Below are 23,975 nucleotides of genomic sequence, written 5' to 3'. Positions count from 1 at the left end.
AAGCCTGGCCAGCATCCTGGTGGCATCTGGAACCTGGTGGCTGAAAAGAGAGTTAACATACGAAGCCAAACAAGTTGTTGAGCAATCATGGATCCCAAGCTTGGAATAGTGGAGAGGAAGTGTTAGGGAGGTACTCACTGCAAACTCTAGTTTACTTCTGCTTTCAGGTATATATTTTGCAGTAGTTTATGGATACGTGTGAACATAAGCTCTCTCTCACAGAAACTGGTGTATATCTAGGATATGGGACTTTGTTAGAAAGTGAACCACCTGAGATGGAATTAGAGTATACTATGAAAGGAAAGGTCTCACCCGAGTAATGAAGCTGAAGGGTTGTCATTCCATATGTGAAGTCTCTGGACACAGTCTGAGGTGAAGCATGTTGAGGTGGCAATCGTTGAGTTGGTTAGGTTGTGATCGGCGGATGCAATATTATTTGGTTTGGATTGGGAGATGCATATGGGAAAGTGGGCCCTATCCAAGGGTTCCAGGACTGGGGGAAGTAGGGGCTCTATAGTGGAGATGTGAGGTTCCTGCTGTCTTAGGGTTCAAAAAGACAATCGATAGTTAATGTTATCATCACATTATTTGTTAATTGGGTTAACTTTGAAAAGTCCTTTTGTTATGGTTTGCTGTACAGTATCCAGTATCTTGTATATAGCTGTGCTATTGGATGCTTCTAATCTACTTGGTCTAGGCTTTTGAGAGAGTCCGCATATCAAATACACAGCCTATATATTAAAAAGATTCAGTTTGTGTTTTGAGAAACTTTGAGACATACAATTGATCACATGCCAGACATCAGACAAGAAACTAATCACCAAAATATATAAAGAGCTCAGCAAACTTAGCACCAAAAAAGCAAATGACCCCATCCAAAAATGGGCAGAGGATATGAACAAAACATTCACCTCAGAGGAGATCCAAAAGGCTAACAAACATATGAAAAACTGCTCTAGGTCACTGATTGTCAGAGAAATGCAAATTAAGACAACACTAAGATACCACCTCACTTCTGTAAGAATGGCATACATCAAAAAGGACAGCAGCAACAAATGCTGGAGAGGATGTGGGGACAGAGGAACCCTTTTACATTGCTGGTGGGAATGTACATTGGTACAGCCTCTGTGGAGAGCAGTCTGGAAAACTCTCAGAAGGCTAGACATGGACCTTCCATATGATCCAGTAATTCCTCTCCTGGGGTTATACCCCAAGGACTCCATAATACCCAACCAAAAAGAGGTGTGTACTCCTATGTTCATAGCAGCACAATTCATAATAGCTAAAACCTGGAAGCAACCCAGGTGCCCAACAACAGATGAGTGGCTGAGAAAGCTGTGGTATATATACACAATGGAATACTATGCAGCTATCAAGAACAATGAACCCACCTTCTCTGACCCATCTTGGACAGACCTAGAAGGAATTATGTTAAGTGAACTAAGTCAGAAAGATAAAGATGAGTATGGGATGATCCCACTCATCAACAGAAGTTGACTAAGAAGATCTGAAAGGGAAACTAAAAGCAGGACCTGACCAAATTGTAAGTAGGGCACCAAAGTAAAAGCCCTGTGGTGAGGGGTAGACATGCAGCTTCCTGGGCCAGTGGGGGGTGGGAGTGGGTGGGAGGGATGGGTCACAGTCCTTTGGTGGTGGGAATGGTGTTTATGTACACTCCTCGCAAAATGTAGACATATAAATCAGTGGTTAATTAATATGAGAGGGGGAAATCAATTGTATGTCTTCTTTTTTAATCAGGCTGCTGCTCAGTTCTGGCTTATGGCGGTGCTGGGTGCTGACCATTAAGCCTCGGACTTGCAGGCATGGAAGTCTGTTGCGTAACATCTCTGCTGCTTCCCCTTCTTCTGGTTAACATTTCTTTTATTTTTTTCTTTACTATTATGTCTATTTTATTTTAATGAGAGAGAGAGGGAGATCAGATCCTGCTCAGCTTTGGCTTATGGAGGTACCTGCCCTGGAATCCGGGCCCTCAGAGCTTCAGGCAGGAGCTGCTTTTGTGTAACCATTCGGCTACTTCCTGGGCCTCTCTTGTTGGCTTGTTTTTCTTGTGACATCAGGGTTATCACTAGTACTTTGTGCCTATCTTGACTTCACCATTCCCAGTGGCCATTTTATTTTTCCCCTTTCTGGTAAAAACACAGAGAAACAGCAGTGACGGGTAGAGAGAGACATATCTGCAGCACTCCTCCACTGCTTGCAAAACTTCTGCCCAGCCTGTTGATGCTGGGGGCTTGAACCCAGGACCTTTCGCATGGTACACAGTACACTTTGCTGGGTTTACCAACTCCCACCCCTTCTCTCTTCTTTTCTCCTCTATTTTTCTCTCTTTCTTTCATCTTTCTTCCTTTCTCACTCTCTCTCCTTATTTTCAAAATAGAAATACTAATCTGAAATTTGTGTGTGCATAGAAAAACACCAGCTTTGTAGTTTCTATTCCTTTTAACCATAATAGATCTGTCTAGTAAAATATCACTGGCTAGAAAGAGAAAAATTATCAGCACAATGCTCACACTTTTATCCCGAAACTAATTCATTAATTTCCAGTATTTGGAAGTTGGGAAGATACTTTGGAATGAACTGAAGGAAAATCAGTTACAGCTGATACTTTTTAAAGATGAGGAGGAGCCAGTGAGGATTCCTCTGTGTGCAGGTGTAGCACACAGCCACCCTGCGGAGTGAGCCTGCCTGGAAGGGGTTGGGTTCCATTCACGTCACAGTCATCACCAAGTGCATGACACAAACTCTGTGGGGGAGAAACAGAAAGAGAGTAACATTTTACTTATATGGCAGGTCAGTGTTTAAACTGAGATGCAATTTTGTTTTTCAGAGGACTTTTGGCTGCATAGTAAGATAGTTTTAAATGTCATGACGAAGGCTTGTGATACAATGTTAGCATCTAAAGATTAGAGGCCAGGCCAGCAATCCTCCCATGCACTGGGCAAATGCTGTGAAAACAGAATTATCTCATCCATCCAGCATAGCAGTAGTGCTGCTGTTGAGAACCTCTGACCTCGATAAGGGCCTCCCTTGTAGCCGAATAAAAAATACATAGACTATGCACACATATCACCAGATAAATGAATCCTACAAAGCACTGTTTATTTTGGTAGAACACTGATGTCAGATTACGTCATTACTGACATGTTAGAATTTCAGATGTCAGGAGTATTTTTTCCCCAACTTCTTAATTAAAAAAAAAATTGATTTAATAATGATGGACAAGATCATAGGATAAGAGGGGTACATCTCCACACAACTGTCACCACACAATTCCCATCCCTTCCATTGGAAGCTTCCCTGTTCTTTATCCCTCCGGGAGCATGGACCCAGGCTTATTATGGGGAGCAGAAGGTGGAAGGTCTGGCTTCTGTCATTGCTTCTCCGTTGGACATGGGTGTTGGCAGGTGGATCCACACCCCCAGCCTGTGTCTGTCTGTCCCTAGTGGGGCAGGGCTCTGGGGAGGGGAGGTTCCAGGACACATGGGTGAGGGCGTCTGCCCAGGGAAGTCAGGTTGGAATCATGGTAGCATCTGGAACCTGGTGGCTGAAAAAGCATTAAGACATAAAGTAGGACGAATTGTTAAATAATCAGCAATGTAAAGGCAAGAATATTGCAGGTGACATTTGGGGTCTCCATTTTGGAAAAACCTAGTAGGTCTATTTTAGGTACATATCAAGGGGCCCACAACTTTCTAATTTCCAACTTCTTAATTTTTATTGAGGGAATGTGAACTGTCAGCTGTTCTTAAACTGGCATTCATCTTTGTAATTTCATCTTGGAAAAAGGCCATCTGGTCCTTCAGTGGAAGTATTTATTAGGAACTTGGAGCAATGTGCTTTCTTGCTTTCTTTCTTCCTGTTTCTTTCTTTCTTGAATTTTTAAAAAATCATCTTTATTCATGTATTGGATAGAGACAACCAGAAACTGAGAAGCAGGGAGAGATAGAGAGACAGAGAGACACCCGCAGCACTGCTTCACCACTCCTGAAGCTTCCCTCCTGCAGGTGGGGACCGGGCCTTGAACACTTGAATACAGTCCGTGTGCACCGTAACATGCGTGCTCAACCAGGTGGGCCACCACACAGCACCCCGGAGCAATGTCTTTCACGTTCTACCTTTCTGAACTCCTGTCTCCTGATGTCTAATGATCTTTGTGTGTATGTGTGTGAGAGAGAGTCTCAGTGGTTCACCTGACTAGTGGCATCACCTTAACTGAGAAGCTCGGAATTGCATCTGCTAACACTTCATTAGAAGATTGCTAAGCCCTCACCTCATGGAAGAAAGCCAGATCCCACTCGTGTGTGGCGTGAAGAAAACAAAGCAGGGAGAGGCTGTCGGGACCATGTGTGAGCCTGACAGAGCTTAGGGAGAGCCACCCCCGTCCCTGGATGGAGGTCTGAGAAGATACCCTCTTGGTGAGTCTCTCTCAACCGAGGTGAGCATAAGGGGGGAAACTCAGACTTGGTTCTTTCCTTCTTGACTCTCAGGCCCACAGATACCCCAGTACTTCCCTCCATTAACTTCAGGCCACATGGCCACAGATTCACTTATTCAAAGTCACCTTCTGATCACAGAAGAACACACCTTATCACACACTTCACACACCTCAGACCCCGGACAAGAGAAATGCCAAACTATATGGCCTTTTGATATCCATCTTCTCTCGGTCTCACCCTACAGGTTTAACCCCTATGCTTCTCTCAGATACCTTTGGATAATTAAGTTGCTTGTGTCATGGAGAATAACTGTCCTGTATCTCATCAATTCCTGTCATACCAGCCCCCTACCTTAGGGGCATGCTGACTGTTAAGAAACCTGTAATTTCTGTCATATTGCAACAATAATTACCTCCATTGCTTTTCTATTTAACTCATGTCCACTTTGCCAATAAACGGACTCTAGGATTCTGGGACTCTAAGGACTCAGATTCTAGATTCACGCTAAGAGTCCCCTGGTGTCTTTTACTTCGTGTCACCCCTGTTGTGAGCGAGAAAGAACCAGCCTGTTACCTTTCCCCTGGAGGACACCATGCCGGAGAAGGAGAGAGACACCCCGAAATGAAGCAGATGCGAATCACCGGCCTCCATCTGCAGAGCTGAAGTCACTGCGGTGTGGCGGGCATGGCAGTGCAGGAGACCCGGCCCGAGCCCGGCACTGCAGAGAAGGAACACAGGAACACGTTGCTGGCATGTGAGAGAGACTGGCACATGCTCTCAGAGGATGTGAAATTGTACCCTGAAACAACAGACTTGGGAAAGATCTCCTCAATAACATTTTTTAAGGTTTTTTTTCTTTTTACAGTAGTGATAACTCTTTGTCAGGCTGCAAAGAAGTCCTCCTTTCTCCATGCCATGTCCCCCCAGTGAGTGTCACAGAGTCAGTGAGTGCAGCCAAGTGCACACAGTGCTGTCATTAAGGGACAGCGGCCACCCCGTTTCCTAAACAGAAAGGGAAACCCTTAACTTCCCAGCAGCAGCACTCCAACACATCAGGAATTCCAAAGAAGGAGTCAAGATGCTGAGCACAGAAAACGGGATTACGCCTCTGCTGTCAACCTCTCTCTTAAACATTCTGCCTCTCCCGGTCTCCATGGCTGTGGAGGAGGGCAGGACGCGGCGTCATCTTAGGACTGCTTTCACCACATGCAGTGACTAAGAAGCTCCTTCACAGAGACGTCTTTTGGAAGATTGTTCCTACCTTGGCAATGACCCTTTTCAGTTATTTCATACTGACAATTAATTTCTTCCAAAAGGAATAGGAGAAAAAAAAATAAAAGAGGCATGCAGTGGATTGCAACGAGTTTACTAATTTAGATGTATATTTAGTGTGAACCTCCCTCTCACTCTCATGAACGGAAAGCTTATGATTCTGATTCGATTATTATTTTCTCTCACAGTATGGGGAGTCTAAACTCTGCCTAACTAGTGATAATTGTTACCCTTCCATTTCACTCACTTCTTTGTTGATTGTTTAAGCTGAACAAATGCAATCTATGGCTTTGAAACACAGTGTAGAATACTACTTTAACTTCTTGGCATGTATCGGAAGTAGTGGAATTTGCAAGTGCAAGTTTATAAGTTATGTTATAAACTGAATAAATTGTCATGAAATAAACATAGGTCACCAGCACCCAGACTGATAAGTAGAGAGCCAATAGCTTTGAGACAAAAATCCTGAGGAAATAAAACCTTATGAATCATGCTAACATTTGAAGGGGGTAATACAGACTTACCAAGTGGGTGGTCAGATAGCAGTTAAAGTAATTACATTAACATATTGGAAGGGAAATAACATCTCAAGTTATACAGAAAAATTTTAACTTGTCAAAAATTTATACTACTGTTAGAATCGGCAACAAAACCATAATATTAGTACTCTATGTATTATTTATTTGGGTTTTTTTTCCTTGAATTGCTTTACTAGGGGTCATTAATTACTTACTTAATTTGTTTTATTTTTTATTTCTTAATGTTTTATTGAGGAGGTCAGTGCTTTACAGTGCAGTCACGTGCACAGAAAGTCGTGATTCACCTGGCTGCACGGGCCTGGCCTCTTCCCCCCGCAGCCCTCCCAGAGCCCGGCTCACGCTTCACTTCTCCCTTCCTCCCTGCTCCTGATTGTAAGCTCCCACGTAGAAGTGGCACCATTCAGTGGCTGGCCTTCTCTTTTTGGCTTCTGTCACTTAACATGATGTCTTCCAGTTTCATCCAGGATGATGCAAAGGAGACAACTTCATCATTCTAAACATCTGAATGGTAATCCATCCTACACACACACACACACACACACACACACACACACACTTATTTTTTATTTTTATTTTTTTTAGCCACTCATCTGTCATTGTGTGGGACTATGTGACAGCTTGGTAGAGCTTAGGGGAGCTCTCCCATCCTTGGATGGAGGTCTGGAAAGACACCCCACTTGTTAGCCTCTCTCCTTATAGAGATGAGCCAAGAGGGAAAAGTCTCCCAGACTCAGTTTCTATGTGTTAGATGTTAATGTACTTGGAGACATTTTCAAGTAGTTTATCTTGTTGAAAGGTGATTAGTGGTAACTATGGCTAACCCACTTTCTGAAATAGACTCTTAGCGCTGATATTAACTTCCTATAGATGTCTGTCATTAAAATTTAAGTTTTTTTTTAAATTTATTTCATCCGTGTAATTTTTTTTCTGCACGTTTTATTGTGGAACTACTTTGTGCTGTGTGCTCTGTGGAACATCTGACAAGCAATACATGCCGTACCTGTTGACAGCTATAATCAAGATTCAGTCACAGCTTCAGCTTCAGTGCTCCTGAGCATCTCTCCCTGGATGCTACAGGCGCAGACGTCCCCAAATTGCTCTTCTGGGTTAAACTCTAAAAGTAATATACCATGGGGCACTGGGTGGGGGCACAGCCAGTTAAGCGCACAGAGTACTAAGCACAAGGACCCGTATTCAAGACCCTGCTCCCTACCTGTGTGTGTGTGGGGGGGAGCACTTCACAAGTAGTGAAGCAGGTCTGCAGGTGTCTCTCTCCTCTTTACACCCCCCCAGTTTCTCTCTGTCCTGTCCAATAAAATGGAAGAAATGGCCACCAGGAGCAGTGGACTCATAGTGCTGGCATGAAGCCCCAGCGATAACCCCGGAGGCCAGGAAACAAAGTAATATGATATAAACAGTAAAAGTCACCCGCAGAAAGCTAAACATTCACAGGCAAAAACCCACATTTTTTTTCCCTCTAGGGGAAAGGCAATACCAAGTTCTCCTTCAATTCTCGCCGTGGTCTGACTTCTTATACACTGATTTCCTTCTACAAACATCGTGCCTTTGAAAATGTCAAAGTCCAGGGACATCAGTGAATTAGAATTTACGGAGAAGTAAGCTGTCAGGTATAGATGTGGCTCGATTGTCCTTTCAGGCCTCACAGTGTGAAAGGGGAGCAGGAGAGGCTTGGCATGGGGCTGCGTTGCAACGTGCTGGTTCAGATCTGAAGCCAGGCCTGAAGGCGTCCTCTCCGTGCACGGCCAGTCTAAACAAGCCCTTCTGGGTGTCATGCATCACAATTTATCCTATATTAAGCTCACTCTGATGTTCTCCCAGGCTGGCCTTAGGGGACTCTCAGTATTCAGGCTCAGAAATTACATTTGGGGAAAGGGATTTCTCCTCTCTTTCTCCTTAGAATATCTTCATTTCTAAAGAGTCTTGTTATGTCTATAGGACCCATGTTAGACTCTGGTACTAATCACAGATCGATTTTAAGCATTTGAAATCTTAACTGGTAGCAGGAAATGGCTTTAAATTAACATTGCATAAACTACTAGAAATTGTTCACTGCAAGGAGTGTTTAATTATAAACGAAGAAACCTGCTTCCCAGTTGATTAACTATATTAAACACTTTATATTTTCAAAGCTCTACACTAATGCTAATTTACTTTTCACAATGGGTCTCAGAGGGAGACTAATCCTATCACCTCCTGTTTTTATAAATGATGAATTTGGCTGTAAACATTAGATCGCCTATATTGGACCACATAGGAATGAAAGATGATAACTAAAAATTCGAGTTCTTAATATGCCTATGCCTGACAAGTAAGATGTCAAGTATAGATGTGGAGAGTTTGTAGAGCTATGCTTTAGTTTTGTGAGTAGGTATAAACACACACACACACACACACACACACACACACACTGGTTTTACCCCTCAGAGCTTTTCTATTCTTTACAAAAAATCGTATTTTAAGGATGAAGTAGCTTAAGTGTACAAGCTATGTCACCAGCCAAATGGTCCCTGCTACGAACTCAGACATTCCTAAATGTTGGCTTGCTTAGCAGACTAACCTGTCACTCTTTTAACTTTAGGATCTTTCATTTGGAAAGCTAATGTAAGAGACATAATAATTAGTAGAATTATTTCATAGTGAGATGAACAAATAATGTTGGGCATGAGTTATTTTTATTTTCATTGTGTCACCCATAAGCCTTCCCTGCTCTAAATCAACCCCCCCCCCATAGGAGAGAATGACACAAATAGACACAGTGGTTGAGTGGTGGTGCATTTGGTTGAACTCACATGTTACAATGTATAACGATCCAGGTTCGAGCCCCACATCCTCACCTGCAGGGGGGAAGCTTTGTGAGTGGTGAAACAGTGCTGCCGGTGTCTCTCTGTATTACCCTTCCTCACAGTTTTTCTCTGTTCTATCAAATAAAATAAAGTTAAAAAATTAAATAAGTACATCTTTAAAAGAAAGTCTTTAATACATAAAAAAATAGTTTCATGGTTCCCTTTTTTATCAGTGGCTTTTAGATTGGTAGTTTAGTCTAATTCATCAAAGTCTGCAGTCCTCTCAGTAGTTTTATTATTCTGATATATCATGATGTAGAGAAAAAAACAAGAAAAAAGTAATTCCTAGTAAACATGCCTTATATGTTTTCTAAACAATATTTCAGAGATAGCGTCTCTGAGATTCAGACGTCTTCAAACTACAAAGCATTCCATATCCATATAGTTTGTGATTACCTGAGAATAAAATCCTAAGTGTTAGTGGATAAATGAAACTAATCGATGGAGCCAGAATCGTGTCTGTTTGGCCATCTCTCATAGTAACAGTAGTATCTAGTCTCTGTGTCTGTGTGCAGAAGCCCCACAGACATCTCCTGAATGACAAGAAAGCTTCGTGTGTCTGTTTGTTTGTTTGTTGATAGTCATGTATCTCTTCACTCAGGTACAAAAATAAAGAAATACAGATATCTGAAAATTAACAGTAAGGAAAAAAGATCTGGTACTAACTAACAGACATGCACCATCTCTAGGTGTTGGTATGCTTCTAAAAACCCCTTCTGTTTCATTAGTTTAATCCCCCCTGCTTAACACTATTCTATTTACATAACCACTTCATTCTATTTACATAACCGCTGTTAACAAGCACCACCCTCCCTCCAGGGCATTGGTGGTTCAGTGGTCAAATTCTCACCTGCTCCGCCCCCTCTCCTTGTCACACCCTGATTTTCACCAGTCACTTTTCTCTCCACCCTCTCTATGTCACATCCTGTTTACACCCTACTTGGCAAGTATATTATTTTAGTTTTAGTTTTAGTTTAGCTTAGCTTGGTATAGATTGTGCTGCGTCCTGCATGAATAAAGAGATACTGCGTACAACCCAGCCATGAGTCCCGGGTCGTCTGTTACCCGCCCGTGAAGCCAGCCCGGCGAAAACAACATCTAGGGTGTTCTTAAATGATGCTTAGATGTCCGAGCTGTTCTTTGCTCAACTGAGAAATAGGGGATTATGCTGGGGGCCAGCCCCAGCAGGTCTCAGGAGTCCCGGAAAGAGGAGGGGCATGTGAGCGGATGAGGAAGGATGAGAGACGAGTGAGTTGGTGCTGAGTCGAGCTCCAGCAGACGTCTCTGTCACACTCAAGCAGAACTTTATTGTTTTAGTCTCATAAGGCTTAGATCCCTAAGACAAAAATCACCGAGGCTTTGGTCACTAATACACAAATCACAAGGCTTTGATTATTAATACAAAAATCACCGAGTAAGAACAGCACAGGTAGGGAACACCTCCTGCTTTGTGGGACATTCACATTCCAGGGACACTTTTCTCCCTGGAGATCACATCATAGTTTCTGTGTCTTTTGTTATTCCCGCACCTGTGTGCTAGGCAGATGTCCTGTTGATTAAGATGAATATCCTACCTGTATGTTTATGCCATCCTCCTGCCCCTATGCATCAGAATCCAATGGTTCATAGACAGTTCCAGCTTTAAAAATGTAACACTAACTCCTTATGGACTTTTTGTATCTTAGCATTAAAAAAAGGAAGATTCTGGATCACACCCGACCCTTATCACAAAGACGACAACATCCAGATTGGCCGGGAAGTAAAAATCTCTTGCCAAGTAGACGCAGTTCCTTCCGAGGAGTTGACATTTAGCTGGTTTAAAAACGGTCGTCCGTTAAGAAGCTCTGAGCGGATGGTGATCACGCAGACTGACCCCGACATATCCCCCGGAACCACCAACCTGGACATCATCGACTTAAAATTCACAGACTTTGGGACCTACACCTGTGTAGCATCTCTGAAGGGAGGAGGGATTTCCGACATCAGCATTGATGTTAATATCTCCAGCAGCACAGGTGAGTCGCGTGCGGAAGGTGTGAATGCTGCTCGCTCGTGGAGGGAGCCCTTCCCTGTGGCAGAGAGAGCAGCGCCTAGCCTAAGAGTTTGGCTCAGAAGCTGAATCCAGAACCCACAAGCACAGCATTCAGGGAATGCCCGGTGGTGTCAGGTTGACTCTGTTACTTCTTGTAGAGCCTCAGGTTTAACAGGAGGTTTAACAGGAAAAGTGCCAACAGATGGCCTCGTTGAGTCTAAGAGGCAGAGACTGAGGTCGAGGGCGATTCATTCACTGTGAACCCTTGACAGAGCTTCCATCACAGCTCTGCTGGTGAGGTGAGCCAGCAGGTGTACAAACAGTGAAGACCCTATTCTGAGTATCAAACAGAAACGGTTTGTTCCCGAGAGAAAATACTGAGGCAGTGCAAAAGTATTCAGAGATAAAGAGCTCTGGGGGCTGGGTGAGGGCACACATTTCTCTCTGTCCTGTCGCATAAAATGGAAAAAAAATAGCCACCAGGTTCAGCGGATTCATAGTGCTGGTACTGAGCCCCGGAGCAAAAGAAAAAAAATGTATCTAAGAAATTGAATTTCCATCAAGATAAGCTATCGGTATTTGCGATGGAGTTAGAGCTGCAGTCAGACAGGATCTTTGACCCAGTCAGCAAAATGGCAGCAAAATGGTTAAATATCAAAATAATTTGCAGGGAAAGTTTTTTGTTTTTCTCTTTTAAGGTCAGAAATGAAAACATGGACCAATCTCCTTCTGACTGATTGTAACCCCAGAGATGAAGAATCTGTTAGCACTTGGGTTTGGAAGGACATGAACTCGGGTCCTGTGAAGTGTTTGAATTCCATGGGCTACCAGGAAATGCCAAAACAGCAGTGTTAGCTTTGCCAGCTTGATTTTTTTAAAGACTTACTTGTATATAATCCTGGAGTGAGTAACATGCACTTACAACATAAAGTACAGGTGTCCCCGGCAGACATGCCCTGTCCTAAGAATTATTTATTTATTGTTACTATCTTCATTTACTGGATGGAGACAGCTAGAAATCTAGAGGCAAGCGGGAGACAGAGAGGGAGACAGAGCCCCGCGGCCCTGCCTCAGCACTCGTGAAGCTTTCCCCCTGCAGGTGGGGAGGTGGGGACCCAAATGTGTCCTTGCACATTGTAGCAGGTGCACTCAGGAAGGTGTGCCTCCACCCGGCCCCTCTGAGTTCTTAATGGTCAAGTTGCCTTTCCACTTAGAAAACACGCCCACTCCTAGATGCCGACTTGTCGCCCTGAGCTTTCATCTCCTCCAGTTCAGGCTGACGCATTGCGTCTGAGGCACCCCTTGGTGGAGGAACAGGGCTCCGCACTTGGGCCACCTGTACTTACTTCAGCAGTTGGTGTCACTGCTCAGGGAGATGTCGTTTTCATCAACTATGGTGAATGTAGCAGAAATTTAGGGCGATGAGACATACTTAGGTTTGGACAGACGTCCTTTTCTAGGGCAACTGGCCTATATTTATCTTGCCTGTATTTCCAAACTGGTGCAAGTACTTAGATAGGCTGATTTTGGGGGGGGCCCAGTGGAGAATGCTGTTACACTCCTTTATTCATCATTGACATGTTCATTCGGTCAGTGACATCTGTTTATCTCCTCTGATAGGATACATGATACTCTATGTTGGTATGCAGGCTTCAAGGGTGAGACGACCAGGGACTCATGGCTGAGCTGGGAAGCAGTTTCTCTTTATTCATGTGGAACGCAGCGCAATCTAAGCCATCTCTAATCACAGTCCTGTCCTTATATATATACTCGCCAAGTAGGGTGGAAACAGGATGTGACGTAGAGAGGGTGGAGCAAAGAGAGACTGGTGGAGATCAGGGTGTACTAGGAGAGGGGGCACCAGCTGACTCGGGATTTTGCAATGCCAGATCACCCCTCTTTCCCCTCGGCTTATCAGGCCCCCACTCCTCCACCCATCTGGCTCACTCTGTCTCTTGCTACTCTTACTTATCCCTCCTTGTCTTGTGCTAGTTCTTTTTGAAGACACTTACATGCTATCATTCTGCTTTCTTCCACACAGGTTTCTGTTCACCCCTACACTGCTGTTCCCCTGACAGAGATGAAGCCTTTTACAGACATTGACCCAGTTATATATGGCCATTAAGTAAGAGGGAGATGTTGGGGAATTGTTAGGATATGGTTGAGCTTGGAAGGGCTTGAGCCTGAGGGATGTGTCAATCCTGTTAGTCTCTCTCTCTACGGAGAGGTTGAGCAAGGAGGGACAGTAGAACCCCAAAAAGTGTGCCTCTTATCAGCTCCCTGCCTCACAAAGTGCCCCACACTCCTGATACTATGGCAAATATTTAAAAAGAAAGGGGGGGGTGTTGGGTAGTATGCCAGCTCCCCCTGGCTTCTGCTTAACCATATGCCTATATAGGGATTGATCTGATCCCATTCAAAGCTTTGGTCTATTTACATAAAACAATTTTATATTTACATAAAGCACCACACTCCCTCCAGGGCATTGGTGGTTCAGTGGTAGAATTCTCACCTGCTCCACCCCCTCTCCTTGTCACACCCTGATCCTCTCCTTGTCACACCCTGATCCTCTCCTTGTCACACCAGTCACTTTTCGCTCCACCCTCTCTATGTCACATCCTGTTTCCACCCTACTTGGAGAGTATAAAAACAGCTGCTCTTCTGATTAAAGACACTCGGAAATTGCTTTCCAGCTCCGAGAGTTCCAGAGTGTATCTCCTGCGAAGTTAGTGCGGCACAAGTTCCTGATCCCTCTCCCACGCAGCAGCCTAGATCGGCTCCAGTTGAGTTCTCTCCAACCCAGAGAGCACTAGCTCGGGAAGAAGCACCTTCAGGCTATCCCGGCAATATAACACATCACATCATACCATATCATATATCATATAATGTCATCTACCATATAATATCATGGTATATCATATCATGCCATATCATACCTCATATCATACCATATCATACATCATATCATACCATATCATGTCATGTCATACCATATCATATATAATATCATATAATATCATGTATCAATATCCCATACCATGGCATATCATATCATGGCATATCCTATCTCATATCATGTATCATATCATGGCATATCATATCATATCATATCGTGGCATATTATCATATCATATCATATATCATATCATATTATGGCATTTCAGCATCCAGTACTCCGAGCCTTTCTGTATTTCCTACCACATCTCACCAGGAATCCCAGCGGTGCTTAGTTTAGTAGCGATACATGGAACATACCATGGTAAGGGGAGCTGCCAAGTATGCTGCTGTCTAATGTGACTTGAAACATTGTTGCTAGGATCACATTTCTAAAAGTGTTTTCAAGGATTATTAAAATAAAAATATAGGGAGCCCGGCAGTGGCACAGCAGGTTAAGCTCACCTGGCGCAAAGTGCAAGGACCTGTATAAAGATCCCGGTCCGACCCCCCGGCTCCTCGTCTGCAGGGGAGTCACTTCACAGGCGGAGAAGCAGGTCTGCAGGTGTCTGTCTTTTTCTCCCTCCCTCTCTTTGTCTTCCCCTCCCCTCTCCATTTCTCTGTCCTATCCAACAACAGCGACAGCAATAACAATGGGAAAATGGCCTCCAGGAGCCCACCTGCAGGGGGAAAGCTTTGCAAGTGTTGAAGCAGGACTGCAGGTGTCTTTCCCTCTCTATCTCCTTCTTTCTCTCAATCTCTGCCTGTCTCTAGCCAATAAATAAAAATAATAGAAAAATGTTTTTAAAGGAAGGAGAGGGAGGGGGAGAGGGTTGGGAGAGGGAGAGAGAGGAAGGGAGAGAGTATGGGGAGAGACTACTCACTAGAAGTGATGGCTAGAGATTAGATGAAGCACTGCGGACTGTCAGAACCTTCTCCACTGAGGGCAGCAGAGTCAGCGACCAGTGCTCCCAGTTAGTTTAGGAAAGGGGCTGACAGACATCGCATGGCTTCATGTGGTGCAAGGCTGGGACTTGGGTCCAGGGACAGTTCTACGACTTAGTAGCTTTATGACCTGGGGTCTGGCTGGAGCTCAGCATTTTTCACGGAGAAGAGACTGATCTCCAAGTGCTATCCCAGTGACTCCAAGGGATTTAAGTGTGTGTGCACGCGTGTGTGTGCGTGTGTGCATGCAGGGGGTGGTGCACCTGATTGAGGGCACATATCACAGTGTGTTGGGACCCTGCGTCCAGCCCCTGGCTGACACCCACAGGGGAAGCAGTGTTGCTGTTGCAAGTGCCTCTCTGTGTCTCTCCCTCTCCAGCAACCCCTTCCCTGGGTTTCTGGCTGTCTCTATTCAATAAATACAGATAATGAGAGAGAGAGAGAGAGAGAGAGAGAGAAAGAGAGAGAGAGAAGCGGGGGAGAACAGCAGATAGAAGTGACCCTATCAGAGAGCCCATCAACTTCGGCCAGAACTAAATGTTCATCTATCCTGTACGGAGGGCTTATGTGCAAGATGGTATCTTTACAATGCACCAGCTCTGGCTCATGGTGGTGCAGGGGAATGAACCTAGGACTTCCTCAGATTCAGGCTTGAGAATCTCTTTGCATAACCGTTGTGCTATCTACCCCCCCCCCAATACCCCTTTCAATGAAACTATTTAAAGGCAAATAGAAGAGGATATTTGGAATTCTGTTAACTGACTTTATCAGTAAGTTGCTAATTGTTTTGAAAAAATATTGCTGAGAGAATAATTAATTACTTAATATGATAAATGGCATCAGTTATGCTAAATGTGTATTTTTTCAGATCACAAATGCAGAAACTATTTGCTGTAAGTAAATTCTCCATAGCTTATAAGAGTTCACTAAACAGTAATCATGCTTGAATATTCAAGGTTTCTCACATAAGATCGGACTATAAGTCCATAGAAGCCATACACATTCATGATTTTTCTCTCAGTATCCTCTTGAAGTGCCTAACCCTTCCCCAAAACATATCTGTCTGAACAAGGGTCTTACAGTTTATAGTTTAACATTGACCAGTTACTGTCTAATCACTATGTCAAGTGTTGAGCAAATCTCTTGTTTAGCAGAGTTAAATGCTTTTTGAGGTTCTCACATTTTTTTCTGAACAGATCAATGAGGGGCTGAGCCATTCCCCAACCCCCCAGCCGAGTGTACACAAGACCAGGCCAAAGAACCCAGTTCGAACCCCCAGACTCCACCTGGGGGGAGGATGTTTCATGAGCAGTGAAACGGGGCTGCAGGTGTCTGTCTTTCTCTCTCCCTCTCTATCTTCTCCTCCCCTCTCAGTTTCTCTCTGCCCTGTCAAATAATATAGAAAAATTTTTTTTTATTTTTTTCCGTTATTAGGGGATTACTGTTTGACAGTTGACAGTAAATACAGTAGTCTATACATGCATAACATTTCCCAGTTTCCCACATAACAGTTCAACCCCCACTAGGTCCTCCTCTGCCATCCTGTTCCAGGACCTGAACCCCCTCACCCCAAAAACCCCAGAGTCCTTGACGTTGGTGCAATACACCAGCTCCAGTCCAACTTCTGCTTAGTGTTCTGCCTTCTGGCCTTGGTTTTCCAGCTTCTGCCTATCAGTGGGATCATCCCATATTCACCCTTCTCTTTCTGACTTATCCCACCTCACAGGATTCCTTCAACCTTCACCGAAGATGCGGTGAAGAAGGTGAAGTCACCATTTTTATAGCTGAGTCGTATTCCATTGTGTATACAGACCACAGCTTGCTCAGCCACTCATCTGTTGTGGGACACCTGGGTGGCTTCCAGGTTTTGGCTATTACACATTGTGCTGCTATGAACACAGGTGTACACAGATCTTTTTGGATGGGTGTGTTGGGCTCCTTAGGATCTGTCCCCAGGAGAGGAATTGCAGGGTCATGTGGAAAAAAAAAATTTAAGTAAAAAATGGCCATGGGAGCAATAAAAAGGAAGAGGAGGAGAAGAGGAGAATGTGGAAAAGGAGGAGGAGGAAGAGGTAGAGGAGAAGGAAAAGCAGCAGCAACAGAAGGAGGAGGGGAAGGAGAAGGAAGAGGAGGAGGAGCTAGTGGCAGAGGAGGCACTATGGTGTTGAAGGACTAGAAGGAAGAGGAGGAGGAAGAGGAGGAATAGAAGAGGGAGGAGGAAGAGGAGGAGAAGGGCTGCGTGTGTCTCTCTGTCTCTACCCAATAGAATAATAAATTAATTTAAAAATATTGTTAAAAATATAAGATGTCCTGGTTTTAGTAGAATCTGGTTAAGTGGGATAGCCATCTCCCAGTGAGAGGTTGACTGAAAGCAAGGACGCTGCCTGGGTCATTAGTTCCGGCTGTGATCTCTTGTTCCTGTTCGACAAGGGAAGCATTTGAGCTTTATAATCCCGGGTGGCTTCCCGGGGACTCACATGTAGTGAAGCAGTGATGGAAGGTGTTGAACACGGGCCCAGTTTTGTGCCAGAGCCCAGCTATGATCTTTCTTTTGCTTTGTATGTATGTATGTATTTATTATTTATACCAGAACACTGCTCATCTCTGGTTTATGGTGGCGCCTGGTGTGGTGGTGGTGGTGGTGGTGGTGGTGGGGTATTGAACCTGGGACTTTGGAGCCTCGGGCATGAGAGAGTCTGCTTTTATAGCCATTATGCTGTCTCCCCTGCCCTCCAGTTCTGATCTGTATACAAAGCCTAGCCTCTCCCTGAAATGACCTCAGGTAGTAGGGTATATTCCTGGTTAGTGAATTTGACTCAGAAACCCGTCATGGCAGTTGGGCGGTAGCGCAGTGGGTTAAGTGCACATGGTGCCAAGTACAAGGACCGGTTCGAGCCCCAGGGCTTACCTGCAGGGGATCGCTTCACAGGCGGTGAGGCAGGTCTGTAGGTGTCTATCTTTCTCTCCCCCTCTCTGTCTTCCCCTCCTCTCTCCATTTCTCTCTGTCCTATCCAACAACGACAACATCAATAACAACAACAATAACTACAACAACAATAAAACGAGGGCAACAAAAAGGAAAATAAATAAATAAGTAAATGAATAACCTCAGTCATGTGATTTCCACTTGCTACCTCTTTGACTAAACTACAAAGCCTTAGGAAGAGACAGGAAACTTCGGGTCAGGAATTAAGGTTTAGAAAAGGGGCTATGACAATAACATGAGAACACCAGGGTTCTTTCAAATGTGTGGCAGCCAAGTAAAACACTAAAAACCAAACCTCCCTAGTGCTTCTTCATTCAGACAGAGTGCCACAGAGAGAGGAGAGACGCCACTGCACAGAGAGGGTCTCCAGTGCCTTGACATTCCCAAGAATCGCATGGAATGTTGGGACTCCAGCTTGGACCACACACACGGCAAGGCAGATACCCGCTTTTAAGTTATTCCTCTAACCCAAATGTCTCAAATTTTAGAAAAGTTCTGTCCATAATAATAGTTACTCAAGGGAGGGGCATGCTGGTGCACCTGGTTGAGCGCACAGAGTACTTAGAGCAAGGGTCCTCGCAAAGATCCGGGTTCCAGCCTCCCTCTCCATCTGCAGAGGGGGAGCTTCACAAGTGGTGAAGCAGGTCTGCAGGTGTCTCTCCTTCTCTCTCCTTCTCTATCCCCCCTCCTCTCTCAGTTTCTCTCTGTCTTGTCCAATAAAATGGAAGACAGTGGCTGCTAGGAGGAGTGGGTTCATAGTTGTGGCACTGAGCCCCCGTGTTAACCCTGGAGGGAATAATAATATGAGTAATAATGATCATGACGACAATACTTAAAAAGACTGAAACTAGAAACTTGTAATTGTACTGTAAGAAATTTTCTATGTGCAACATGAAATATGCAGGGTGATTTAAGTCAAGTAAATAATAAAATGATAGACAGGTCAGACCTCTGTCTAAGAATGAACATTATGGCCAGCTGGAAGTGGGCAGAAATAGCCCACTTGTACCAAGCCAGTTTAAATTATCCTTAACAGGCATGTGAATGTTTCTAGATGGAAATACCCTTGCTCAGGGAGAAAATGTGAAGTGAAGTGAAGTGGCAGTAATAAAAGGGTGTGATGCTAGATTCTGTCCATGAGCTGGGGATAGGATAGCTAGCATCCCAGTCAGTGACCTTACAGGAATGTTTAATGTGGCTTTAAAATTAGGCCTATATTTTTATTAGTGTATTCTGTACTTCTAGAAACTGAAAAAAATACTCCTAAAATTTATCATGAATTGTGGGGATTTGTTTTTATTTCTTTATTAGGGGATTAATGGTTTGCAGTTCACAGAAAAACACAGTAGTTAGCACAAGCATAGCGTTTCCCGGTTTCCACAGAACAATTCAACCCCACTAGGTCCTCCTCTGCCATCATGTTCCAGGACCGAATTCTCTCCTCCCACCCACCCCAGCGTCTTTTCCTCTGGCGCAGTAGACCAAGGGAGAGCCTTCAGATGTTATCAGAGAGCCCTCCGTAGTGTTTCATTGACCAGTTCTCTATTAAGGGACCTGTTCATCGAAAGCAGTCTGCTCCCAGCGACATGAGTGAGGCTCTGGCCAGTGGACGGAGCACCGTGTTCATGGGTGGTTTCCTTCTGCTCCTGACAAGCTGGGAAGAGCCAGCTTCACTTTATGTCAAGATGTTTATTAAAATGGCAGCGGTTGCCGTTTCCAAGGGGTGAGACACATCAGCCGCACACTGTCAGTGGTTTAATTAGGGAGCTGGTGTACCACAAGCTTTGTCTGAAGGCATCATTTAAAAGAGGCCGAACATGCATTCTACAAGGAAACAAATGGTCTTTTTATTATAGGAGTAAATTGATTTTCTAGCCATTCTGCCTTGAAGAGTTTACCACTGTGAGCAGCAGTTGCTCTGGGAAGAGGCCTATCCGTCGTGCACTGCTTCACAGCAGCGTGACCGTGCTGGGCTTCCTCGAAGCACGTCTCCCATCTGATAGATGACGCATAGCCTGGCCTCCTCCACAGGACAGCGGTCACATGATCAGCATGACCTGACAGCTTCTTTTCTCCTGCTGGTCCCTGGTTTTCATGGCAACTCCATGACCTTTGTGAACATGGACAGCACTGACATTTTGTCACCCTTTTGAGGAAGGAATGGGCATCTTTAGGAATGTGCAAATTGCATTACTTCATAGAAATAGGATGGAAACTGGAGTATCGTATGTGGCATTCTGTCCTATCCAAACGGATCCCATTCTGATCGTAATGACAGGCGACCACATTCCTCCTTCCTCTTCTCTCGGACAACAGTGACGGATGTCTCTGACTATTCAGACTTTTTTTTTTTTTACTTCATGTCTTTTCTAAATTATGATGTTCTTCAAGTAAGAGCTTCCTCTGAGAAGTGTATATATTTCTCGGACAACAACTGACAATGGCAATAATATTGGGTTGTCAGAAAAGTCATGGCCTATTTTTGCATAGGAAAAACATAAAAAGTATGTCATGATTTTGCTGACGGCTCAATCTATTTTGTTGTTGTTGTTGTTGCTGACACAGTGCCCGACCTTTTCTGTAATCATACTAATAAGTTGAGACATCATGGGTCTGAATCCATTCTACTCTTTTAACTAAGTGTAAAGACATGAAATGGAGGCATTGATGTACTACTAGATGTTATTGATAAAAGCATAATAACAAATCCGTAGCCAGTGTTAACTTTATGCTAGCAGTTGTGCTCCAAATGTTATCTAGACTGTGCTATTAATCCTCCAAAGAAGCAAAAGCGGGTACTGATAGCCTCCCTGTCTTTAAGGTCAGCTCAGAGCTGCAGGCTGGGCGACTCCCTCAGGGTCCAAACACAGTAGATGGTAGAGTGAGACTCTGACTAGCATGGGAGACTTCAAAGTTGCTCTTAAATTTGTCATGCAACTCGAAGCACTTTGCAGTAGACACTGCCATGCAGACTGCACTGTCTCACCTTTAAATCTGTATTCACTTCTCTTGATTGTCATATTTGCTGATTAAAAGAAGAAGAAGAAGAAGAAGAAGAGGAAGAGGAAGAGGAAGAGGAAGAGGAAGAGGAAGAGGAAGAAGAAGAAGAAGAAGAAGAAGAAGAAGAAGAAGAAGAAGAAGAAGAAGAAGAAGAAGAAGAAGAAGGATGAGGACCTGGGTAGGAACTTCACCAAAGAAGATACCTGAGAAGGTGCCCCAGTTATGGTCATCAGAGAAACGCAAACCAAGACAACAGTGAGCTAGCACTCAGACCTGCGAGAATGTCACCCTAGAAAGGACAGTGACAACTGTATGTGGGGACAGGGAAACTTCTGCACTGCTGGTGGGAGTGCAGAGTGCTCCAACCCTTTGGAAATCTGTCTAGAAACTTCTCAGAATACTAGAAATCAACCTACCTGTGGCCTAATAGTGTCTCTCTTGAGGATTTACCCAAAGGAAATAAAAATGCTTATCAAAAGAGATCTGTGTACACCTATGTTCATAGCGGCACAATTTGTAATTTCCAAGACCTGGAAGCAACCCAGATGTCCAAGGACAGATGAGTAGCTAGTCCGATTGTATTCTGTATACACAGTGGAATACTACTCAGCTGTGAAAAACGCCATAGTCATCCTTGCTTGGTCTTGGATGGAACTTGAAAACATCACAGGAAGTGAGATGAGTCCAAAAGATAAGGACAACTAGCAGATGCTCTCACTTGTGAGTGGGACTTAATAAACAGGGACAGGAAGAGAAGGAACGTGAGGTGTGGATTAGGAAGGGTGCTGCTTCAAAGCACAAGACTCAGCATGGGGAGGGGAGGGGAGCTTTGTGGTGTGAAAGGAAATGATACCCACCCTCGGGAAATATTCTGCGAGAGGAAAAAGTCACCTAATATGAAACATGAGTTGATTAAGTAGACAGTTGAGAAACCGATCCCCTGTTTTCAGAAATGGCAATAGATGGTTATTTCATCAGGTGACCCAGTCAGTCCTCAGTGTTCAATAATCTAGTCACCGATTGGGTGCTTGCATACTTAGAGTCACCCCTTTATTCTTACAGGAAAGTAAGTATCTCTCTTGGATCCCACGTCTCCTCCAGTGTTTTCAGTCAGCTTCGGATGTCAAGTTTGCTAATGTTTCACCATAATTTAACTTGAATCACTGTTGGAACTGTCTTACTCCTCTTAAAATTGAGTTGCTTCAGGATAATAGTTTCCACGTGACATTAGTCCATGGCCATCACCCACTGGAATGTTTCAGTGTTTTTTGGTTGTTTTTTTTTTTTAAGTATTTTTATTTATTTATTATTGGGTAGAGACAGAAATTGAATGGGGGAGATAGAGAGGGAGAAGGACAGAGAGACCCCTGCAGCCCTGCTTCACCACTCATGAAGCTTCCCCCCTGCAGGAGGAGATGGGGCTTGAACCCGGGTCCTTGTAGACTGTAACCTGTGCAGCTCGCCTGGCCCCAGTTTCAGTCTTTATAAACATATGCAATAACTTAAGGATGGGAGGTTTAACACAGAAAACCACGATTAAAAAATTATTGGACAGAGACAGCCAGAAATTGAGAGGGGAGGCAGAGGGGTCATGGAGACACCTGCAGCCCTGCGTCACCACCTGTGAGACTTCCCCCTGCAGCGGGGACTGGGGACTCGAACCCAGGTCCTTGCACACTGTAGCATGTGCATTCAACCAGGTGCAACAGCAGCTGGCCCCATTTCACTTCTTCTTTCCTCCCTCCTTCCTTCCTTCCTTCTTTCTTTTTCTTTATTTCTCTTTCTTTCTCTCTCTCTCTTTGTTTTTTTGGTTAGTATTGGATAGAAGCAGAAATGGGGAGGGGAAGGAAAGATAGAGAGAGACAGAGAGACACCTGCAGCCTTGTTTTACCACGTGTGAAGCTTTTCCCCTGCACATGGGGACCAGGAGCTTGAACCCGGGTCCTTGCACACTGTAGTGTGTTCACTTAACCAGGTGCACCACCATCTGGCCCTGTTTCACTTCTTTCTTTTTTTCTTTCTCCCTTCCTTCCTTCCTTCCTTCCTTCCTTCCTGTTTCTCGTTCTTTCTCTCTCTCTCTCTCTTTTGCTTTAGTATCAGATAGAAGCAGAAATTGGGAGTGTAGGGGAAGATAGAGAGAGAGACGAGAGACACCTGCAGCCTTGCTTCACCACGTGTGAAGCTTTTCCCCTGCACGTGGGGACCAGGGCCTTGATCCTGGGTCCTTCCACACCATTGTGTGTTCGCTTAACCAGGTGCACCAATGCCTGGCCCCTCCCGGCCCCGTTTTCTTCTTTTTTTTTTAAATTTTTTATTTAAGAAAGGATTAATGAACAAAAACATAAGGTAGGAGGGGTACAACTCCACACAATTCCCACCACCCAATCTCCATATCCCATCCCCTCCCCCGATAGCTTTCCCATTCTCTATCCCTCTGGGAGCATGGACCCAGGGTCGTTGAGGGATGCAGAAGGTGGAAGGTCTGGCTTCTGTAATTGCTTCCCCGCTGAACATGGGCGTTGACTGGTCGGTCCATACTCCCAGCCTGTCTCTCTCTTTCCCTAGTAGGGTGGGTCTCTGGGGAAGCTGAGCTCCAGGACACATTGGTGGGGTCTTCAGTCCAGGGAAGTCTGGCCAGCATCCTGGTGGCATCTGGAACCGTTTCCAGATGTGATCAGAGCACACGCTGCTAGCAGCTTCTCAGTCCGCCATCTTCCCCCGGCCCCGTTTTCTAAAAATGTTACCAAAAATGCCTTTGTTGAGCTAGATATGGGGCTACTTCTCCTACATAATGTTTTCTCTTCTCAAATCTAAAGTGTCAAGTACCTGTTCAAGACACTTTCAAACCAGCCCTAGTCAAGTCCTATCTTCACCCGGGGCCGCGGGCGAAGGCGCCATTTGCTCACCTCTGGGGCCAGTGGGAGTGGGGCTGGTGATGACCAGCAC

General features: G+C 44.6%; 1 protein-coding gene across 1 annotated transcript in view; it reads left to right on the top strand.

Moving 5' to 3' along the window:
* The window catches only part of MDGA2 (MAM domain containing glycosylphosphatidylinositol anchor 2), a 343,591-nt gene that overhangs the window by 160,918 nt on the left and 158,698 nt on the right, over positions 1-23,975 (top strand). Inside the window, exon 7 of the mRNA XM_060175592.1 lies at positions 10,818-11,147. Coding sequence (XP_060031575.1) covers positions 10,818-11,147 — 330 coding nt within the window. The remainder of the gene's footprint in view (positions 1-10,817; positions 11,148-23,975) is intronic.

The sequence above is a fragment of the Erinaceus europaeus genome, chromosome 16, assembly GCF_950295315.1.
Source record: "Erinaceus europaeus chromosome 16, mEriEur2.1, whole genome shotgun sequence".
Classification (NCBI taxonomy): domain Eukaryota; kingdom Metazoa; phylum Chordata; class Mammalia; order Eulipotyphla; family Erinaceidae; genus Erinaceus; species Erinaceus europaeus.
The sequence above is the reverse complement of the archived record's forward strand: the minus strand, read 5'-3'. Positions and strand labels throughout refer to the sequence as shown.